Source organism: Rhipicephalus sanguineus, chromosome 6, assembly GCF_013339695.2.
Source record: "Rhipicephalus sanguineus isolate Rsan-2018 chromosome 6, BIME_Rsan_1.4, whole genome shotgun sequence".
Taxonomy (NCBI): domain Eukaryota; kingdom Metazoa; phylum Arthropoda; class Arachnida; order Ixodida; family Ixodidae; genus Rhipicephalus; species Rhipicephalus sanguineus.
In genome coordinates this window covers 36,645,965-36,669,670 of record NC_051181.1, presented here as the reverse complement: position 1 = coordinate 36,669,670, position 23,706 = coordinate 36,645,965, and the positions used below count along the sequence as shown (strand labels likewise).

Here is a 23,706-nt window from a genome sequence, read left to right as displayed (position 1 = left end):
GGTTCGGGCGCGTCATGCGCTCGTGACATTCTGTGCGTATGACGTGTTCATGCGCATGCGTTATGTGATCCTTCCGCTCGCGTGCCGAAGAGGGCAGGGAAGGGATTTGGCTTGCGAAGGCTACGCGGGGCGAGCGGCGAGGGTTTGCAGCTCGCCTCCTCGCATCATGGTTTCGCGCCGCTACAAATTATTGTTTTTCTCAGCTTCTAACTGACCGATTAGAAAAATTCTTGCGGCATAATGCTCTTTATTGGGCTCGCAACAACTTGCAATGTGTAACTAAAATTCGTTAGGTCACCTGGTGAGGGGCCCTTTAAGATGAAGAAGAGGACGAAGAGTGTGTGCACCGGCCGAGTTATTGCATTGCACAAGCTAGGCGCAGCTTAGCTTCTTTGGTCACGCAAAAAGGCGGAACGAAAAGCTTAAACAGCTCCGCTGTTAAAAAGGAACTAAACGCCACGCAGTGGTTACTGTGTGACATGCCATGGTCTCCGGCCTTTCTTTCTTTCAGCCTTGCATCGAGAGACAGAACTGTGTGAATTCTTTGTCGTACTTTTCGGTGAGTTGGCAAACTGCATTTGATGCAGACGCGGACACCCTGCTTGGTGTGGAACGCACGACAAGTGGCCAAAGTAAAGGCTTCTCTATTGCCTAGGCAACAGCTCTTCCTCCTCACACTGCGTGCCTGCAACATGCTGTTGATGCGGCCTTCTTTCTTTTCCTCGTTTGTTTGTTCACTCCCCGGCACCTCCTTCTCCTTAATACCATTGTTGCTCTCTCTTCTTGGCTGGCACACATCCGCCAAGAAGCACGCTCTCTACCTTGCTTCTCTGAGCTGCACAATAACCAATCCTTCATCTCTGGGGCCTGCACAATGAGCGCTCTCTCGAAGGGCAAACAGGAGTCAGAAAAGACTGCATTATAGCCTCCCCTGCACTTAAGTGGTTATGTTATAAGTGGTCTGAGCTGTGTGCTCTTTTATTATGGTGAGGTTCGAGTGTACTTAAAAAACATGCACCTGCTTGAAAAAAACGTGACTGCCATCAGGTGAAATAACCTTGGGATACGTTCGTTTTAGATTTATTCGCTACCCTCATTCATTGTTGCAGGCACAATACTACTGCAGATTTGTACCATGGCATTTGGGCATGTTGGTATGTCATACTGAAGCTTATAATAGTGCACGAAAAAGCATGGACAAAGAAAGATGTGACACACACGGGCACTACGTGTGTCACATCTAGCACTTGTCCGTGTTTTTTTGTGCGCTATAAGCTTCAGTACGACTACTGCAGAGCTGCATCGGTTGGAATCTGGTTCAACGCAAACAGTGATTGGTAATGAAGCCATCCTCTCATGCCCACGTAATGCTTAGACAGTGGCTTCATCTCAGAATAGGATGAACAATAGGGCTGTGGAAATATTCGAAAATTTCGAATGAAGAATCGAATAGCATTTTATTTCACATGCTGATCAAATAGAATAGTGCATATTCGAAATGCCGAATGTTTTTAAAATACTAGTTTTAGGAATAATCAGCACCAATGGAAAAACTCTCTTGTTTTAATCATTAAAATGCCAAATGCATGTAGCCCAACCTTTTCAGTGACTGTTGTCATTGTTATGGATCACCAAATGAAGGTGTTTTTCTTTAAAACTCCAGTGTTGCCAAAGTGAGAGTCTCAATCCACTATCATCATCATCGTCATAAGGTTCCTGATGATGTTGATTCATGAAGCATTGTTTATTTTTTATGTTTCAGTTTTATTTAAAAGCTGGCGACAATGTACCACCCTGAATACTGTAGTTGGTTGCAAAAAAATCTTGAAGTCCCTAGTCACTGCTGTATACAAGCTTGCCTCAGGTTATATAATTGTGGCATCTTTCTGCAGGGAAAAGTAATCGTAATGTTCCTTTGTTATAGTTTGTGAATATTTCTTTCAAATAAGATGTGGAATTCAGAGCTGTTTTGAAAATGGTTGCCCAATTGAAACGAGTTGAATGTTGGGGGAGTTGGTGTTTGGACATTAATGTTATCGTAAGTAGTGCAACGACACCACAAACGGCGTTTGTGGTGTCCTGACTTCTTTCTTGTGTCCGTGTTTGCACGCCCTGTCTTATTAGAATGAATACTTACCAACTAGCTCAGCTCTCTGTTATTCTAGTGCAACGAAACTGTACAAGAGAAAGGAAAAGATGAACACAGGCGCATACTGTTCGGAAACTATTTGAATGACATTTGATTTGTGTTTGTATTCAATTCGGCATCATCACTATTATGTTTATTGTAAAATCCCGAGCAAGCGCAACCCTCCCTTGTTCTGCAGATTTGAAATACAGTAGAACCCCGCTGTTACGTTCCTCACTGGTGCGTTTTCCCGGCTGTTACGTCGTTTTCCGCCGGTCCCGGCATAGCTCCCATAGGATACAATGTATTGGGAACTCCGCTGTTACGTCGTAACTGTCGGACCGTTCCCGTATGATACGTCGCGAAGTGCGCTAGGAGCCGACCGAGTGACTACCGAAGAGAGCGGCCATGGTGCATTTTCACGCAGCTTGGCCTGGTTTTACCGTAATATTAGCCGCATGAGAGGCGCAAGCAACAGGATCTTTCAATTGATGCAAACAAAAGCATGGCCTTCGAGATTCGCGTTGCAAAGATGGCGTCTATGACGTAATTGCTCGCGAAAGCAAGGCCTTCGAGATCGGCATTTACTATTGACAAAAGCACAGCCTTTGAGATTTGTATTGCACAAACATGGCGTCTATGACGTAATTGCTTGCGAAAGCAAGGCCTTCGAGATTGGCATTCACTTCTGCCATCACGTTGGCGTAGACTCATCATCATCGTTATTTGTCGGAGGACGGGAGGAGTTCGAGCGGTTCGAGCTGGTTGGAGCTCGCATGGTCGTGCGCGCGGTTCGCGGTCGGACTCGCCGCGCTGGTCGTGATTGCGTGTGCTTAGTTCTTTCATGCTTACAGCTGTTGGTGTTAAAAAGATCACATACGTTGATTACATTTCTGTGGATGAGGCCGTCCCCAGCTCCGCGTTTCTATCCATCGACTAGATCGCGGCTGAGCGCGCCAATTTTCGTGCTGCTCGTAAGCATTGAAATAAAATTCTGTACCACTAAATATTTTGTCGTTTTTCCTGTTTTTCGGCTCTTACGTTTCCCGCCTCTTACGTTTATTTCTTACGGTCCCTTCAAAAACGTATCAGCGGGGTTCTACTGTATACGCCAATGTCCAAGGAAGTGCCCCCCACCCCCCTGCCCTCCCTCCATTTTCACGGCTTCAGTGTTTTTATTTGCTTGACGAGGGCCAGTAACGACAGTAAATGTATTCCTATTCACTAACACATTTCGTTGGAAGCACACGCGGCTCTTCCGCTGCCATATTGAATTTTGATCCATGACCGAGCAAGGGACCCCCCCTCCAAATCTTGTGGTATTTTCTTTCACAGTGGGGGGGGGGTGCTTGCTCGGGATTTTACGGTACACTTGATTCAATTCTAAAATTCACTATTCGCACACCCTTAATAAACAACAGTTCTTTGCACAAGCTTATGTTTATTCAGGCAGCAATCTGAAGTTGCCTGCCTGCTATTTGAATGGGCCAATTGTGTGCCGTCTGTGTACAACGGGCACTGTCACGTGTTGTAGGGCAACCTGCACGGAGGAGTACCTCCGCGCAGAAGAACAACGCCTGCAGGAGAAGCTTCTTGCCAAGCGGCAGGCACGGGAGGATGAGCAACAAGCACAGGAGCAACTGGTAGCCGAGATCCTCCGTGAGGGGCTGCAGAACGAGACGGAGGGCATCTGCAGGTGAGCCATTGACGGCACCATAAGTCGGCTTTCTTTAGCAATAATTTTATTTAGTTCTCGGAGTGAAACTGCACTTGTACAGTCCTGGCAAATATAGGAGTTAACTAATGTTACGTTGTCTGTCTTGTTCTTCTGCAGGGTGCACACAGGTCCTTGAATACCCTTGAAAATTTAAAGTCGCTTTTCAAGGTTCTTCAAAACCTTGAATTTCTGACCACTCTTTGTAAAATGTTAATATAATAATTGTTGGGGTTTAACGTCCCAAAACCGCGATATGATTATGAGAGACACTGTAGTGGAGGACTCCGGAAATGTTGACCACCTGGGGTTCTTTAATGTGCACCTAAATGTAAGCACATGGGCCTAAAGCATTCTCGCCTCCATCTAAAATGCAGCCGCCGCATCCGGGATTCCATCCCGCCACCTGCGGGTCAGCAGTTGAGCACCATACGCACTAGACCACCGTGGCGGGTCCATGAAAAATCTTGAATTTGTTGAATGCTATATTTGAATTGGTATTTATCCTCATGAAAACTGTTTTCGTTGCTGAACTTTTGTTTTTGTTTGAGTTCTGAAATGCGGCCAAGAAAACGTACCAGTTTTTATATCTATTTAGCCTACTCTCGGGAGGCAGCTTGGACGTTAGACATTGGACACGACGCGGTTGCGAGTGGTGTGACTCTCGGGGGCAGTGTTTGCTGTACACGTTGTGCCAATGGCTGAAAATGTCACTGCCGGTGCTAGCGGAAGTAGTTTCGCCTGCGAGTGTAATTGCCCCATTGCTGTGGCATCTCCGTTGTCTCCATCACTGATAACCGAGGCATGCGGCCGGCTGTGTCGGCCACGTTTGTGCGCAGGCCCTAGTGTCTTTGTGCTGCCAGCGCCTTTTGGAATGAGCGTGCCTACTACGTGTCAGTGCAAGTGATGTGTTGATATGTGAAACAATGCCCGAAAAAAGCAAGTTTCAGACTACGTGGCTCCACCATGACGACTACTAGCAGTGCATTGCACCTGACACAATGTATCTGCATCGGGCTAAGTGCAAGCTTTGTAGCAAAACTTTTGATGTGACTGCCATGGGTAAATCCGCTTTAAAGAGTGGCATGAAAAGTGCCAAGCATATTGGCGCAATGAAGTGGGGGGCAAGAGAGTGCGTTGGAAAGCTACCTGACGCCTGTTGCGACAGAGCACTGCACTACCGCGTCTTTGTTGCCGTTGCCAAGCCTAAATGATGCTTCTAAAATGCGCAAGCTTGTCACTGACGCAGAAATTCTTTGGAGTTCGATAGTTGTCACATCCCACTTCTCATACTGGTCGTCATCATCCCATGCATGGGAGTTCTTTCGATGCAGGTTCCCGGGCAGTTAAGTGGCAAAGACGTTTTCTTGTGGTGAAAAGAAATGTGCCTGTGTGACCTGTCATGGTCTCCGGCCTTTGTTTCTTTCGGCCTTGCAGCGAGAGATAGAACAGTGTGAATTCTTTGTCGTACTTTTCGATGAATTAGCAAATGACAATCTGCAGAGTAAGCAAATGGATGTTTGCACGTGAGGTGTTCAGATTCCACTCTGAAAGTGACGGCCAGGTATTATACCTCAGTTTTTCTGGGACATTCTACAGCTGATGACATGCAGGAAAAATTGCTAAGTGCACTTTAGCCATTTCCCCTGGCAAAGATTCTTGAGATATCTATGGATGGTCCCACTGTTAATCAGAAGTTCTTTAAGGGCCTCCAAGAGCACTTGCAAGAACATTACTAAGTTCAATGTGTGGACCTGTGCCTAACACGTATAGAGCAGGAGTTTCAGCTACTAAACGGTGACTTGATTGCTTGTTGTCTAGTCTGTGCACACTCTTTGAAGATGCCCCAGCACAGAGAGAGGACTTTTCGTCCGCTACAGGCCAATACACTTTTCCTCTCATGTTTGTCACCCACAGGTGGTTGGGGAATGTCCTTGTCATTGAGAGGGCATTGGTGGTGTGGTCCGACGTCAAAAAGTACATTGAGACTGCTAAAAAAAAAGATGTCAACTTGCCAAAGTGTGCCTCGTTCAAGAACGATTCAGCTGTGATGCTTTGCTACCAGCAAAGTTGAATTTTGTGTTGTGTGTGGCAATGGCACTGAAGCTTTTTTTGGTAGAGTACCAGACAGACAAACCAATGATTTTTTTTTTCTTGCAAGGGATTTAGAAACTGTTCTCAGGAAGCTGCTGACGATGTTTTTGAAATGTTCGATCCTCTCTGCCAAAGGAATTGTTGGCTAGGGTAGCTGTTTGGGCTTGCTTGTTTGGCATGACACAGGTTGAAAGCGCAAAAGACGCAGACAGAGAAGAGTTGTTGGCCTGCTGAAGATCAACGTTGATAACGCTAAGAACCATATTCCACTTGAAAACGTGGGTATAGGCTACAAAGTCGAGCAAATTATCAAGAATACTCAAGTAAGCTCAAAGGATTGCTTCAGTTCCGGATGGAATGTAAACAGTTTTTGATCCATGACACAAAGTTCTAGAGCGAAGCCCTTTGAAGTTTGCATTTGTTAGGTGTCTTTCTTCACTGGACACGCTACGGATGTGTTCAAAGCTAGGCAAATGCTTTATAGGTTTCAGAAATGTGTTGGATATCCTCATCGCTGCGGGTAGAATGGCTTCACTTTCAAGGCACTGTGTTGGCTGAGTACACAGAGCTCCTGCATGAGCAGAAACAGAAGCTTAGACACTCAACGACTTGACTATCAACTGTGCTTTATTAGCAACAATATCTTCCAGGAAAACTGGGGGCGCATGTGCTGTTCAAACAACAGAAAATGGGCTACTTGAAAACAGGTGCTAACACCAAAGTGATAGGAGCCCACATTCCTTCTGCATCAAAGAAATGGATGTAGTGCTGCTGACACAATTGTCACCGTGCATGTTGATGTGATATGCCTCAAGAATTTCACGTTCCACTTTGATCCCGCCTCTACCAAGGATCCCAACATTAGATAGACAATAGTGGCACACATCCACAGTTCTGACATTGACAGGGCAGATTAGCCCCATCCGTAGTGGTCAAAGAGTTGTGGTGTTTGCGCAGCCTATCATTTAAACATCGACCAGAGCTAATTTTCCCCGCCATTGTCAGAACTGTGGATGTGTTCCGCTATTATCTAATGTTAGGATCCTTGGTAGAGGCGGGGGCAAGGGCAACTGACCCAAACTTCATTCAACCTTTAACGAACACAGGTCATAGACGAGCATGAAATGAGCCTGTGCAAATGGGCAACAATGTGTGCTTTTCCTAGACTGAGCTTAGAGTAACAAAGCAAATCAGCTTATCACAGTAACCTGGAATGAGAACTCTATGCAGTACAAGAATGGATGTTCTAAACCCATTTGAACAAAAGCAATTGTGTGTTGAATATTCACCAGTGAGTTGATGTCAATCTGGGATTTTGCTAGCGAATTTACAACATACAATAATTTTTGTTCAAATTGGTTTGGAATATCCATTCACATTTGGCTGCATACAGTTCTCATTCCAGATTATTGTGATATGCTTACTTTGTAACTCTCTCAGCTGAGGAAAAATTTTGCTCCCAGAAAGGCACGTGAAATGTTGGGTATTTCAAAAACTACATATTGCTGTAAGACAGATACTAAAAAAGTTTAAATATGGATACATATTGCTCCATATTATGCTTGAAAGATAATTGTGTATTCCAAATCAGCCCATAAATACGCATAAACTCAGCAATTTTCACCAGTATCAATCAAAAATATATTTTTGAAATGTTTTAAAGGGCCATGTCTCCCCTTATAAACGATTTTGATGATTTGTACATATGCATTGAGCCAGTAGAGCAAGTCCTAGGGATCATTTGCAGACTGATTTATGCTCTTTGCATAAACTGGGCAACTTATTGCAAGACTTTAAACCTGCAAATCGCTACAGATCGCCACGGCTCAACCAAACATGTTTGAAACTGCCCTCTTCCATTATACGTAACATTATTCCAATATTCGTAGCACTGGCAACCGAGCTGATTGGATATGTCCAATATACATCGCGAACAAATTTTCCAATCTAATTGTGGACAAATGCTGTTCGTATTAGTTGAAACATTTTATAATTTGTTTTGTATAAAAAAATCAGTAAGAATGACAATAGTACGCAATCACAATTTACTACCACACTTAAGGACCTCCGCTTGTCATTGAGTGTCATCTGCCTGTGTTACAATGCTACAACATTGTGTATCTTTAGGCAGCCGGCGAGCGGTGGCGCTTCAGCTTGTCGGTGCAGTGAGCATTGGGCTCTCACCATCCAATTCCAATCAACGCCAGGATCCATGGCTCTGCAGCAGTAACTTCACTTCTGAAGACACCATCACATCGTCTGTGTTTACGTTTATCGGCGATCACTTTCAGATAACTTTTGTTTGTCCACATACTTTTTGGCATTTGAATATGATTGGTGTACTGGAGAATAGGATGTGTACATCTGGTATTGCTGGGGCACCTTGTGGAGCAGATTTCGACCATGTGCTTCTCTCTACATGGCCTCAGCGATCCACTGCCAGAGTTGATCGCGGAGGCCACACAGAGGGAATGTGCAGCTCGACTCGTCGAGTGTGCTGTTGTCGCCGGTGACGGCTGCACTATGGTTGCTAGCTGCGTGTTTGATGAGTTAAGCAGGTAGAGCAGTGCTGAGACGGAGGGTATAGCGATTGCCCATAGCTGCGTTAATACAAGTTGCATCACTTAAGTTATAGTACGAATGATTTGATGATGCTGCAGCTTAAGTCTTTCTTGACTCCTCAGGCATGTTTAGGCTACGTTTTGTTCTTTGTGTTGAGAGCAGCAACAAATGTATCCAGGGGCTGCCACCAGGAGGCTCTGGGCCAATGGCAGAGCAGCCAGAGTGAGCTCATCCTGGCCAGCCTGCTGGACGAAGTGCCCCTCGAGGAGAGCAGCCGTGTGGCCAGGGACAGCCTGGCCGAGGAGTGGGCCCAGCACGAGGACAAGCACAGGAGGGCCGAACTCTTCTACCGTCACTCCCTGATGGCTGCCGCATTTGCCAAGTTAGTTCCCCACTTGTGTATTTTCATGCAAGCGCAGCACTCGGTACAGTGGTTAAGTGAATTTCTGGATCACGTGGAGGGCATTCTATGTGCCTGTCATGGTTGCACTCTGTCACAGCGATGTCAAATGCTGATCTTGCATGTGACTGTGGCAAATGCAAACAAGAATTTGGGCAGTGTCAGTTAAATGTAGTTCAGTCTTTTGAACCTTTGCTTAACTCAGTTGGTCTTGTAAGTGAATGTTGAAATATTATGTTGAAATTCGGCCTTTTGTGCAAGGTATAGTCGCTGACGATTTACATTTTAACGTAGGTGGTGCCGCTAAAAATGTCTGAATAACAGGATGGCATGAAGAAACTACTTTCATTACTGAAAAAAAAAAGCTTTTCTTGAAGCCGAGAGCCACTGGTCTACTTGCTGTGTCAAGGATGTCCTCATCAAGGATCCGTTTGGCACATGGAAAGCTGAATGAAACCCAGATCCAACACAGGGGTAATCAGTGCGAGTTAAGATATTGCACACACTCCACCACTGCAACTTGCCATTAAAGCCTCAAAGGGGTCGTGAAAATAAAATAGAGCTGCTGGGTTGTAATTTTCACTGCTTCAATAGTCATCGGGCATGCCAATTCATAAATATTTCGGCGCAATATTCTGTCTATATTTAATAAGGCACGTTTGAAAACCTAGCCTTCATGCACTCCTAAAATGACAACGCGGCACTGCCCGCCGGCATAGGCACTAGTCAGTGACGTCATCTTAAGACACTTGAAATTGTAAACATAGTTTTAACATTCGTTTGCTCTAACATAATACATTTACATATATGAAGGCTAGAAGGAAAATAATAATAAGGCAAGTTTCTTAGCTCACAGTAGTGTTAAAAGGCCACAAGCCAACTCCATTCTACCCACAGTGGAGGAATATGAAAGGTATCTCAAGGGCATCCGCCCCAGCATACTACTACAGCGTGCACTTCTAGCAGTTTCCGACAGATGGCACGCTCTTCTGGGGGACATCTGTTCAGTGTGATCCACGTGCCCGAACACAGTGAATGCTCGTTTTGTATAGCAATAAAATCATCTTCGCACGTATTAACGTGCCGTGTACCCAGTCTTTCATTGTATTTCGGGGCAGAAAACGAGTACTTCTCCCGACATGACGTGCAGCACTGGTCAAAATATTTTTTGCCAGTCACAGGTTCACACAATGGTTCATGCCGCAAAAAACCACGCAAAAGCAACACACGTGCACCAACTCAAAGCACAGAAATACTCGCAACTGCTTGCGACGTGCACGAACGATGTCCCTCCCGAGCATACAGTGCAACCCTTCGGAGGATGGCTGAAACGCAAGCAAGTAGTCAGTGCATTCTCAGCATGGTGAAACGCCGCCAATGAGAGACCTCTCATATTCCTCTACCGTGGTTCTAACATGCGACGATGCAGCTTGGAAAGGCCGACTATTTTAGAATTGCACGGTTTTTGTGCGTGACGTCATTAAGGCGCTTCAGCCGAAGCAGTATGCATACCTGCCAACCCTTCCGAATTTTCCGTAAAATGTACGAATTTCGACCTCGCTTACGATTTTACGAATGCTACCTGAAATTTTACAGAAAACATCATTTCCGATAAAAAAAAAATTTATATCTATTAAAGCAGCGTGGCCTTCACGATCACCTACTGTGCATTGCCGTAGCTAGTCGCAGAGGCCACGAAAACGGCGTTGTGGTACTTTCCGCCGCTAGGGGAGGACGATACGTACTCGTGTTATCATCAGCAGCAGCAGCTTCAACATTTAGCGACTTCTGTCATCTTCTTGGGGGTCGCCAGGTTGGCTACGAATCCATGCTACCTTGGCGCGTATGCTAAACATGTGGCAGTAGGCTTTGTTCGCGGGTCGGCGGTGAGGACTACACTGTTCGTGTCGCTTTTCGTATGACCGGCTGCCGCGTGCGACGCAGTAGGACTGCTAAGCCCAGGTGCGACGTGCAGTGGGCACGTTTGGGAGCTGCTGGAAATGTTGACGGATCGCTCAGGTTCCGCAGAAAATCATTGGTTATGCTGGGCATTCTCTCCATTTCCCACAGTAATGCGGAATGCGTGCGAGAGAATATTCAGCACTGTCAACAAAACTCGGTGTTTCGCACATCTGTCTGTGAAAAAAGTCACAGTTTCACCACAAGGGCGAAGCAATGAATGCGATAGCAACAAATTGTAGTGTTACACAAAGATAGGCTGGCAGCTAACTGTTTTGTATCCGATCTCGCGTAACTACAAAACGCTGATGTAAGAGAATACGGCCGCTCCAGGGAGAGCTGCTCTCCGCATAGTCAATTCGCGTTGAGAGCATAGCACGTAGTAGGGTATACGAGCCGCCCGCTGTGATCGCTTTCGAGATAGCGCCCTTAGATTCAAAGTTGCTCCTCGCGAGACACGACACTCCCCCCCCCCCCCTCGCATCTTTTAAGGCTCGTTAAAGACGGGCGGGGCATTTCCTCAGTGGCGTACCTAGATAGAACGGCACCCATGGCAAATATATTTCTGCGCCTTTCATGATGGTAATGATAGCGATTATTAATATATTATTATTATTATTATTATTAGCGAGTTTTAGTATAGCGGATAACAGCAAACGCAAGGATTTAGCGTTAGCGTTAGCGTTGCGTGCTCCTAATTGCGCATGAGCAGAACGTAAACGTAGCCCGACCTCTTACGTACGAACGCTATTTCTGGAATATAGCGTTCAACGCTAACGCACGCAAGAGATCCCGTACGTAGGGCAAGATGGCGGTGCCTGTTGAAGCGAGAGCCCTCCACTTCGAATCTTTGTAGCCGTCGTCCTGCATTATTAAACTTATTCATTTTCTAATAATGTTCGTATTTGATTTAGTTTTGAGTAATGAGGCTTCGCCAACCGTGCACCGCCGATAAAATAGCTCCGTTTTTGAGACACAAAGTGGATTTGCGCTGCAGAAGGCTTAGCAAGATTTGTTTGCAAGGTTCGCTCATGTTTTCTGTAGCAGCGCAGAGATGGCGACGCTGTCTTTAGTCACCTCTTTCCAAGATACAGCCACAAGTCAAGCACATACATGTCCGGCGTCGCTTCCCTTCATGCCTTTCGCGGCAGTGCATGAATGTGACGCGTGATGCGTCCCAGCTTAAAAAGGCCAGGTAATAGGGGTCTTGAAGAATTCTCGAACGCGGCTTGTCAACAGAAACTATAGTGCCTAGAATACCAATGTGTCAGAACTCAGCACTTCTGCAAACGCGACATGGAGACGCAACAGTGGTGACTTTGGATCAGCTCGACTTGGTGGGGCTTTTGTGGATTCTACAGTCCATTTAGTGTTTTTATGTCTAGATGGCGCCGTATGTGCTTGCGTTAGCGTTAGCGGGAATGCCTTCCGCTGTACTAAAAGACCACCAGTTGACACGCAGCGCGTTCCGTTTTAGCGTTAGCGTTTAGACACACGCTAACGCTAACGTAAGCGTTTCCCGCTATACTAAAACTCGCTATTATTATTATTATTATTATTTATGTGCAAGAAAAAGCCATCTGGCTGTTCTGGGCAAGCGAATGAGCGGTTTCTTGATTGATTGTTCACTGCAGTGGACTAAAGCAGTCTTGCACATCCACTCATCGCAAGGCACACCAGAAGTCCACAAGGTTAGAAAAAATGTGAAAGAAGAAATGGACCTTGCCACTGTCCTGTTGTCGTCTCGCTTTGCACGAAAACTTCGGAAATTACACACAACCACAAAAAAAGATCGACGAAGTAGGCATGTAAACAGTTTTTATCATTTTTTGGCTACGTCACGATCAAATATATTGTCCAAATTATTTATTGCATACATAAATTCTTCACACTACGCCTACATTTCTTTTAATCAGTGCTAATGATGCACTCAAAAATTCATTCCGGCAAACCCTGTTGTCGCATATATTATTGCCTTTTGCGGCGCCGGTGCTTATTTTGATTGCGAACAATGGTTGCCAAGAAAAATGCGCTCTTTATATTTGACATATGGCGCACGCGCATTAGAAAGGAGCTGTCGTTCTCAGGTCACACATTTCCACCGTCTGCTGCAGTCTAAACCAGGGGTCTCAAACACGCGACCCGCGGACCTCTCGCTAGCGAACAGCGGCCTGCACTGGACTGTCTTCATCGCATGTTTTTTTAATTATTTTTATCTTAATAAGTGCAGTCATGAGCTACACAGGCATGACTTGTATAAAGCATTTTCTTCTTGAGGGAATCCCTGCGGTCAACATGTGTTGATACACAACCGTAAGACAAAACTCTATTCAGCATCGTCGTCCAGATTTTAGTCATTTTGGAGGTACATATATGTTGTTGGAATCGCGGCGCCAAATCGCCTTCATAAATGACCAATATATGAGATAGAGGAAAGTTATTTCAAATGACGTCATCCACTTGAAACATTAGCCTTTTTTTGCGTGTGTTTTGTGCCTCATCCAGAGTCTATATCAAACATCAAACGCAAAATCTTGAGCTATATTAGCAGAAAATGAAGTGTCATTGTAGCTAACTGCCTCACTGAAGCCGACAGTGAAGTCGATGTGCGATAACGTTCATGAGTGATAACGCTCATGTTTTACTCACTCCCCCGAGGCAGCGAGTAAAACATGAGCGTTATCGATCCTCTTCTGGTGTAACTTTCCTGCTTGGGCATCAGATACGCGCAGTCGGTTAGGAACCTTAAAGGTATACGCTAACGAGAAATGTGAAGTTGAGGTCGAATGAGCAGGGGCATTGAAGAATGCGTGCAGGTTGGGTATGAAAAGATACGTTATTAGTGGAGATAAGGCCATAAGCGAAGACCGAATATTTCTTACTCAATTTCTCTCGCCCCAGACTCAGTGCTGAAGCGATGTCGTCACGAATCTGATTGATCTCAGCGAATAAGAAAGCTCCATCACACGTCACCACGCGTGCAATTGGCTGCTGCTTGGCCGCGGTGCAGTGAAGCCGCGGCATTCATGATTGCCGTGATAGATGTGGTTGCCGACAAAGAACCTCACAGGGAAGATCTCAACATGGAAAAGAGGGTTGCATTTCAGTGAGTCTGCAATGATCGCCCGTGGTCTCGCAGCAGCGGCGGCAGCTCTGCGTACGAAGCCTGGCTCCAACCGGCAAAAAGCGAAGCGTCGTTTTCGTTGACGGCATGTGAGGCGTCCGATTGCCAAAAACTGCTTATGTTCTTGCGTATTTAATTTTTCGTTTTTATTAATGGTGTTTTCCTTTTGGAGAACTCGAGCAGAGGCGCCATGTCATGAAGGGAGCCGCGGCAGAGCAGGCCCGTGCAGGGCCATTCAATCCGCCCGTGGAATGCGGCACGCATCCTAAGAGCAGGAGGGAGGGCACCAGTGAGGAGAAATGTACCATGAAATGAAAACCATCGAAGCCCCACTGCGGGAGAGCGGCAGAACACGTGTGAAATCTGATGCAAAATTGCTGCAAGGTTCGCTCGTATAAACACGTCAACATTACTGGGGTCAGACTACACCTGGCTGCTGTTACAGTCAAACCCCGCTACAACGAAATTGACGGTGCTCGGAAAAATGTTCGTTGAAACGAACATTTCGTTGTAGTGAAATAAAAAAAAATATGGCTGACCTGAGCTAGTAGAACAGTGAAACTTTTATTTCCAATATTCAAAAAGTGTCTGCTGCTTCCTTTGCGTACCCAGCAGCGTTACGACGCGATTCTCATATATGCATAGCGACGAGATTCAGCATATATGCAGAAACAACGGCTTCCGCGAACGAATCAAACAAGCACGGGCGCGCAACACGAACTGCACAGTTGCACCAACACGCTAACACTAGCTATTCGCCGACAACGGCGACATGCAGGCGTGCTATCGCGGAGCGATGACTTATGCCTTATTCTATGCTATTCTTATCCACCACTCGCGGCTGGCTGATCCCGTTGATAACGCGGACGAATTGTTGCTCCGACCACCGGTCGCACTGGCCAAGCGCGAAAAGCACGCAAAGCATTGGCATTGGAAAAGGCCCCATTCCGCGACTGCACCCCAGGGCTGCTCGCGTTGATAACGTGGATGTGGCGGATGTACCGTCGCTCTGACCACTAGCGAAGCGCGAAAAGCACGAAAAGTATTGGAAAGGCATCGGAAAAGCTATCGTTTCGCGATTGCACTCCAGTGTCGACAACTGAGCTTTGGCTTCGGATTGTCTGCGGCTCAGAAGCAACTCAAGTCAGTTGCGAAAGCAGGGAAGTCTGATCGCCGTCGCTATCAAGCAATGGCGGCCCCCATGCTCAGTCAACAGCGGCGGTATGGTGGTTCCAACACGCGATTCAGACTTTGAATTCGTATTTTTATGTTCTAAAATGCATCAGAATGTCCGAGATTGTGTTTATTGCACGGTAAATTAAATGTTTGAGCCCCGAATGGCATCGTCAAATTTCGTTGAAGCGGAACGGCAGCAGAAAAAGTGTTCGTTGTGGCGAGCATATTTATGCATTGACTCCTATGGACTGTTGACGGGGAACCGAGAATTTTTCGTTGTACCGGAAATTTCGTTGAAGCGGAGTTCGTTGTAGCGGAGTTCGACTGTATTGCCACCGCGCTCACCGGCAGAAGCAACATAACAAACCGAAACGAATGAGAAAGATATCAAGATGAATAGGTCTGGGCAAATCACGGCCGGACTGTGTTTGTGATCACTACGAGAAACTACGAGAAACGTGTAGTGGCGTTAGTGCATGTATATATCCTTCAGTTTTTCGCAATTATCTCGCTTGTTAAAGTTCAGTTCACAGTAATAATGGCACGAATGTGATCGTAATATGATAATTTGCCATTGCAGTTCTACTTCCTGTGTTTCTTTAGTGCTATTGTGCGCGAGGACCACCACTGGAGACACGGGCACTGCAGTCGACATGCTACAACATCTCGATCACGTGATGCCACCTTGCTTCACGGAACCTTGATTTAAGAACGGGAAGCCGGCGGCCCGAGCGCGTTTTTTCCTTTGAGTTTCCCCCTTCAATCAGCCTCGTTTCACAACCAATTCATGTGCATTGGCATCTAGAAACAACAACAGCTTGAAAAGTGTAACCAATGTTTTTGGTGATGCTGTGTGACACAGTTAGTGCACCGCGCATGCAAAAAGAGCAGGGTGTAATTTCACATTTACGGTGTTACTTAAGGATAACGAAAAACGGCAGGAAGTGGAAGATGGAAGCTGCGATGAAAAAATCCGTAAAACAGGGGGTGGATGCTCGAGCCAACGTTCCAGCCTCGAGCCAACGTTCCAGTTCCAGCCTTGAAGAAGACAAGTCCACTTGTCGAAACGTTGGCTCGAGCATCCACCCCCTGTTTTACGGATTTTTTCATTTAAGGATAACGAACATCACAACGCAAGGCTGATAAAGCTGGCTTAGAAGTGGCAATGAGCCGAAGTCCCGCGCACGTGTTTGCAGCAAGCACTTCCTAGAAGGCAACTTTGTCTGCAGACTAGGAACGCAAATGTTAGTTTGGTTAGCGACAGCGAGTTCACACCTGACACCTCCCTCTTCATGTGAAGATGCCCACACCACGAAGGCTTCTCAAAAATTACTTCGGGGATGTCATTCCTTATAGTCAACACCTTCCTACTCACGCTGATGTGCGAAAATGTCGTGGGGAAGGTACCGATACACAGATAAAAATGAGGAGGGGTGACGCAGTTTGATGGCAGAAAGAAATCTGTGAATGAGTTTCTGATTTGAAAAAGACAAGAAAAAAACCTTGCAGGAAAGCTTATACTTAGGTTTTTTTTTTTTCATTTCGTTATTTCATCTCGACGTGTGCCTATGAAAGCTAGCCGTAAGCTTGGAGGCTGACATGTCTGATGAGTTGGTAAAGAGCTGCTCGATCGCAACCCTTACGGAACATGACCGTGGGCAGCGCTTTCCCTTTTCGATTTTCACTAGGTTATTATGTGTGGAAGAACCAAGGGGGTTTGTGCCAAACCAGAAGAAAACGAACATTTCAAGCGATAAGTTCAGTGGCGAAGCTAGAAGGAGGTTACCGCCCCGATATTATTACATTTTGTATATGTATGTATATGCACACACATACAAAAACGTTCCAGATCACACAGAAGCCCAGAAGAAAAGGTTTTGTCTACGACTCTGGATGGGTACGTTCATGGTTAAAATCATGCATATATGGAAACGGGCTTCGACCGACCTTTTTATTTTATTGCTTTTCATGGGCTTCGATATGAGCAAAAAGAAGCGGGGCGGGGGAGAACGAGAGGCATTCCGAAGTCGTGCCACAGAGACGTGCTAATGCAAGGGCTACAGAATATAGCGCAAGCCTTCACATCCTCTAGAACAATTTCAAGACAGAGGATACGCTGGACCAGACGAAAAAAAAAGCAGTGCTGCTTACGCAGACAAAGGCCAAAGCGCCGACAAATTGAATGTCAGAAGCCACGGGCTTCCAGAAGATTGTGTTTCGTTTGTTGAATGAAAAGAGCACCATTTAACTAGTCAAAGGAGCCTAGCCTCACGGGTGGTACCAGCGGAGAAGAAGGCGAGGAAGGGGGTGTTGGAAGAGTGTGGGGGCATGCCCCCACTGGTTTCGAACCTGTAGGGGCGACCTTTCCACGAGGCGCGGGGAGTCCTCAGGAAGTCCCCGAGCGCATGTCGGGCGGACTCGGTTCGGCGCCCTCTCCCAAGTGGCGCCCGGGGCACTTGTAACCCCCTGCCCCCCCCCCCCTAGTTACGCCACTGCATTTCCTGTCTGCTTCGACGGCAGGCCTCTCGAGCGGGGTGATGTTATCGCATGCACCCTCCGAGCGATGGGCCGGCTTGTTTGAACTCTGCTTCGGCCGCGTTCGTCGCCCCCGCTCGCGCACTTTTACCCGCGGTAGAACATACAATGCGCGGGGGGATCTTATCAATTTGGACTTCATACCGGAAGGACATGATGGCAACGGCAAAAACCCGTCGAGACTGTCCATATACAGTCGCCGACCGTTTATTCGGACGCCGAAAATTCGGACATGCTCGTTTATTCGGACACCTTCGCGGCACCGCCACTCGTCCCACTGAAGTAATGTAAACTCATGACCGAAAATTCGGACGCCCCACAGCCCGCCGTTCGATTTTTCGGACTCCGGCTGGCTGATAGAGTGCGACGTTGAACGCCTTAACAAGCTGTCAGCAATGTTTACAATATTTTTACTAGGTTGCCAGCACTGAAATGTTGCACTGGCTATAACTGGAGGTCGTGCCAGTGTCAAAAATCCACGCAGAAGTTACCGATCTCGAAGGCTATGTTTGTTGGCTACACGTAACGGTTGCTTTGTGGCTTTAGCCAGTCACGTATCCATTGAACGGCTACCATGGCCAAACAGCAGGCCAAGCCAAGCCAAGCTTGGAATCGGCTCTGTGCGGCGTTTGAGGCGAATGACAGCGCGTACGAGTACGACGCGGATCCTAATTCGGACGAAGAGAATACGACAACAGATTACAGAAGCGCTGCAACATCAACTAGACCAACATCGTTTCCTTTTGGCGTGTGAGGGTTTGCGTTCTCATATTTCTGTGGCTAGGCCTGATCTGCATCCCGAGCTTTGTGTCCTGCTCGTGCGAGGCCTGATCTGCTGAAATTGCTCCGACGCTGCCCGTTCCATGTGCGCCGTCGGAACAAAAGAAACGCGGCAACTACAAGGCCCTGACGATGGCGAAAAAAAGCGGCGATTATTCGCCAGGTGGAAGTTGCTTGAGAGTTTTCGCCGAGTTGGGCGATGAGATCATCCGTCAGCTACTCGAACCAGCGCATGTGGACAGTGACTGCCGTGATGATGCACCTCCCACACCACAGCCATCAAATGCGGATTTAGCGTAGGCTGTTGCAGTGCTATTGCCGACCCGCAGGGGTGGCCAAACATTGGCTGAAATACAGGCCGACTTGGTCGCGCGTAAGCGTACATGTGTGCATACGCGCACTAACAAGTTTTTTTCGGCCGCTGGGCCAATAAAAGTGCTTTTTTCTGGTGAATCCTTTTTTTCGGACTCCCGATTATTCGGACTTTTCAGCGGTTCCCGCCGAGTCCGAATAAACGGTCGGCGACTGTAATCGCTATTGCAATAAAAACTCTCGAGAGCCTGCTGATGGTGAAAGGGCACCAGAGTGGAACTTCCTTTGAGCAAAGTTACGCGGAGAACTTTCTCAAGCGGGCTAAGTCCGCAACAGCAAAGTCACTGCAAAAATAAATTGTTGCCCAATTGAGTTCTTGCTGATTACTCTCTGACCGATTTTACTTACGGCTGCAAAAACATGATTAAAGGGACCGACAACCGCCCTGAACATGAAGTGAGATGACTGCACTGATGGAAAGGTTGTACGTCGCATTGACTCAAACCAACCCTGTTTATCTCGTGAGAGGTAGATTTATATTTTTATTTCTTCACTGAAAGTCGCGAAAAATGACCTTTGGCGCCTCAAGCGGCCAAATCATAAACGGTCCGATAAAGCCGGTCACGTGACCATTGATTGGTGTATGCATTCGATGACTTTTCTGTTAGTACTGAAATATTGTTCATTTCTTTATATTAAAAGATATTACTCCATAAAAATGTACATATAGGCCTGCGTTAGTTGTATGCAACAAAGTGGCGCTGCCTTCGCTTGGCGTAATGATACCATGCCGCGAAAAGCCATCCATGACACAGGCGCAGGCAACCTTGGTCGCAGGCGCGCACAACGCTGTACAAATACCGAGAAGGTGTATAAAGCCACATCATCTCATTGTAACAGCTTGCTATTTTCAAAAATGGCTGGAAAGCTCAAAATAAAGGTGGTTAAGCATAGCTACAGTAACTCCTGCGAAAGCAGAACAACGACAGCTTTCACAAGGGCTAGCGGCATTGCTATCAATTCTCAGTGTTGCTGGAGCAAGCCTTCATGCGTGTTTGGAGCCTTTCAGATCGAAAAATACTGCTTATAAAATAACTACGTGCTTTTAGGATAAACCACTGCAGCTACAAACGTTACGAAGGGTAAGCTTCCTGTCGCGCCGTAAAAAACTGGGTCGAGAAAAATCAGTTGTCGGTCCCTTTAAGCTTGTCGCTAAAGGCAAGACCCTCGGAACTTAAAAACAAAAAAGTTGGTTGGCTACCCCCCGCCGCCCCCGCCGCATGGGTGTTTTACTAATTTCTATGTCGCCAGGTTGGCAGGTATGGCAGTATGACGCTCCGAACCTCGGTCAACTATGGCTCAACAGGCCTCTATGCGTCGCCACGTTTTGTTGAAGACGGAAATTTTTTTATTGGCTGATTAAGATGACGGGAGCTGTAGAGTTGAGCGGAACATGCAGTGGGAAGTAGAAGTTGTGTTTTTATAGCTATGAAATTAACCTGCACGGCAAAACAAGTCAAGGTATAATGTTAAATGGACGGCCAGGATTCCGAAAACACACGTTCAAAATTTTCGGAAAACATTTCACGACCCTTTTAAATATTTCCCAGAGTGGTGCAACACTGCCCTTCGCTGAGTTCGATGAACGCAGTGTCGAAACCGGTTGCATGCCCTCCACAGAAGCAAAAGAACTTCAGCGAGAGCGTGGTGCCAACCTGATTTATGGCACTTTTGTTCACTTTAACCGCATTTTCTATGTTGCAACGTGATGCACACAATAGTACTTCCAAAAAATTGAGCTAATCTGATATGGCATTGCAAATTTTTCTTACCGCTATGCGTTGGTCCAACAGAAGTCTTCTTAGTTTTTGCAGAAAAATCTCACAATTTTACAGAGTTATAGCAATGGAGCAACCAAATGCGAGCAACTAAAAAAACTATCAGCGACTTAACAGGCTAGAACTTGCACTGACTGAAAAAGTTCTTACTTTGGGTGAAATTGGCCTGTTCCGAGTGCTTTTGCTGGTACTCTATTCTCTTTTTCGGTGAGTCCAAGACAAGTTCAGTAACGCAGAGGGCAAGCTCAGTGATAACCCTTACAAGCGAAAGATCACCTTTCACAGGCGACATTGAAAGGTAATGTCCCCTTCTCGCTTATCGAGATAGCTAGCCTTATTGGTGATATTCCTTGCCTGAATGATCGAGATTGCTTGCAAGATAGGTAGGAGGCTATGTTTAGTACTGCCACCTCTATTGGCATTCGTGCTTGCTGCTTGCCACACGGTAACAAGAAAACCACCAAATCATGCGTGGAGTCCAATATGGATCTACCAAGGTGGTGTGCTCAGTGCGTGATACCAGGGATGCGACGCACTAGGGTGTCCACGTGCTCTCCTCCTGTGCCACTCTGGCATGCAGCTTGCAATCTGAAAATGCATACACAAAAGCCACGTGTAGCTGAAACATTTGACCATCGGGACCAGCATAAGTTTCAATTTGTTGCCTGGGTCTACCTTTACAGGAACAGGAAAACTTCGTTATAATGAAGTCTTGAATAGACATGCTTGGATATTATGAGGTTAAAAATACATGGTCCTGTGTGGAAATTAAGTTATAAAGAGTGCAGGGGTGAGACAGCTGCGCATATTGCGCATTTTTGATACGATTCCGTTTTCCTGCGCCAAGCTGCTCCAAAAGCATAAGAATTGCAAAAATTGCGCCGAAATGCGCCGACACGGCCTCACAAGCAAGAATTTTCAAGCCCATGTCAGTTTCAGCGTGGGAAAATGTAACTTTAGAAGCAGCGCCAGGAATACTTTCGCAGAACACGTTAACGTGTCTCCTTCTACGCGCCTTTGTAATGGAGGCTTCCATAGTACTGTGATAATCGCCTCTGAGCGGTTGTAAATATGTGTGACGCCCCCCCCCCCCCCCCCGCCCAAAAATGCGCTGCCGCTCCGCTAGCTTGCTGCTTCTTGGCAGGCTCAGTGTTCTGGCGCTACTGTCAACTGTCGCGTAGCGAAAACTATCGAGTGGCATACGTAGTGCATAGCGGGGTTTTCACTCTCAGTTTCTTTATTGTGCATAACTTGTTCCTCTGCTAGCTACGGTTTTGATGTCGACGCTGCTGCGTGTGTTCTCCCGCAGTGAGCAAAGGTGAGTATTTTTCGGGTGGATAGAGCGAATATTTCCGGCTGCGTGCGTTAATCTCGTTAAAACATACCTGCCGTTAACGCGGCATAACTACGCATTAAACGGTAATATATAGGCACTAACCACCAAGTTCAAATTTACATCTGGCTTGCGCCGACGCCGCCAAGGAGGAAGTAAATGCAGTGCCGCTGTAAATAGTGCCTCAAGTGCGCACTACAAAGCCTTTTAGGGGCGAAGCTCCTAAAGCCGTGGGTCTGTCCCTCCTAGCTCGTACGTGACCGCCTATGCCGCGCGTATGTGCCAGTGGTGATGGCAACGAAGCAGCGCGAGTGTTCTTGGCCCAGCGCAGGGACGTAGAAGACGTTGCACTTCTTTCTCTGATCGATAAAGCGTGTTTGTTTGTCGTGCTCCGTGTCCTCGTCGATCCCACGTCGTTACACTGGTGGAGGTGCGGGGTAAGCTTCATGCTTGGCACTCCATCGCGGAGCTGACAATCGAGCCCGGAGTCGCCACCACGCATCGAAACACCGGTCCACCGATTCAGTCGCCGTCATGACCGTGTACCTCGCACCCAACCTGTCTATCGGGGACGTCAAGTCGTTTATAGACGCTGCGTTACGTGACTACGACAACAAGTACAAGAACTGTCCGTTTGTGCTGGTTGGGGACTTCAACGTGGACCTCATTGCCAATGACTGGATCGTGCAGCACATGCTTTCCAAATACGCACTCAGATGTATCCATTTGCAACCTACCACGATCCGAGGGACGTGCATAGACTTAGTGTTTGCAAACTTCTCACTGCAGCCAGAACAAGAACCTCTCTCGCTTCATTTCACGGACCATAAAGCCGTCATAATGAAGGGACCTCGCAATGCAGCCGCCATGACAACGGCGAAATGAAAAGAACAAACGAAGAAACGAAACAACAAACGAACAAGAACAAAATAAAAGTTGATTTTGTATAATATACGCACAGTCTTACGTCTTTCTAATGATGTAATGGGCTAACTTTCGCGGGAGAGTTACGGTTTACCGATGATCTCCCCCTCTCGAGCTTCGCCCACTTATCATCATTCATTCCGGGGATATGGCGTGATTTTTTTTTGTTTGTTCGCTTGCCGCAGCGCCGATTCTGGCTCTTTCGTACGACCATCCACATGGTGGCGACATCAAGGAGCGTTTCGAAACTATTACGCTCATAGGCGTGCGCAGGGTTCCCCTTCAGGGGGGGGCGAAGGTTCGTCGCAGCGCCCCCACTCCCGATTAAGTCAAAGTATGGGCGGTATGCGGCAGACTTTGCGTTCCTCTCCCCCCCCCCCACCCCCTCCACGAAGGGGAACACTGACCTACAGGAAGCTCTGGGGAAGCTTGAAAAGCTAAATAAGGAGACCAACAAAAAGTGAAAGCAGTAATCTGCTAAATGGTATTGCTTATCTAAAGGAAAGACCCACTGCTATGAGACTACAATTCTTATGCAATCAGTTTCTTTTTATTATTTGAGAAGTGTGATGTTTTTTTTTTTCTTTTCTTATTTTCAAATGTAAAGTGAACCTAGTTGGAAAACCTATTTTTATCTATTTCATATGTTGTTACCCGGGTTATAGAAATTGCGTGGTTTGTAAGGTAGTGTAGTTCATACCTGGCGATAATCTGTTAAAAAAAGCTTTCTCCAAAAGCTGTTTGAATGTTATGTGTATTCTAAGCCGATTAAAATATGTGCTTGTTCCTTCAAGTTGCTACAAATTTGTTTTTTCAGCACCAAAAAT

The 23,706-nt window shown here is 46.6% G+C and overlaps 1 protein-coding gene across 1 annotated transcript in view; it reads left to right on the top strand.

Annotated features, from left to right (window-relative positions):
- Positions 1-23,706, top strand: part of LOC119397198 (uncharacterized) — a 55,950-nt gene that overhangs the window by 16,434 nt on the left and 15,810 nt on the right. Inside the window, exons 3-4 of the mRNA XM_049416488.1 lie at positions 3,663-3,824; positions 8,677-8,880. Of these exons, the coding sequence (XP_049272445.1) occupies positions 3,663-3,824; positions 8,677-8,880 (366 nt within the window). The remainder of the gene's footprint in view (positions 1-3,662; positions 3,825-8,676; positions 8,881-23,706) is intronic.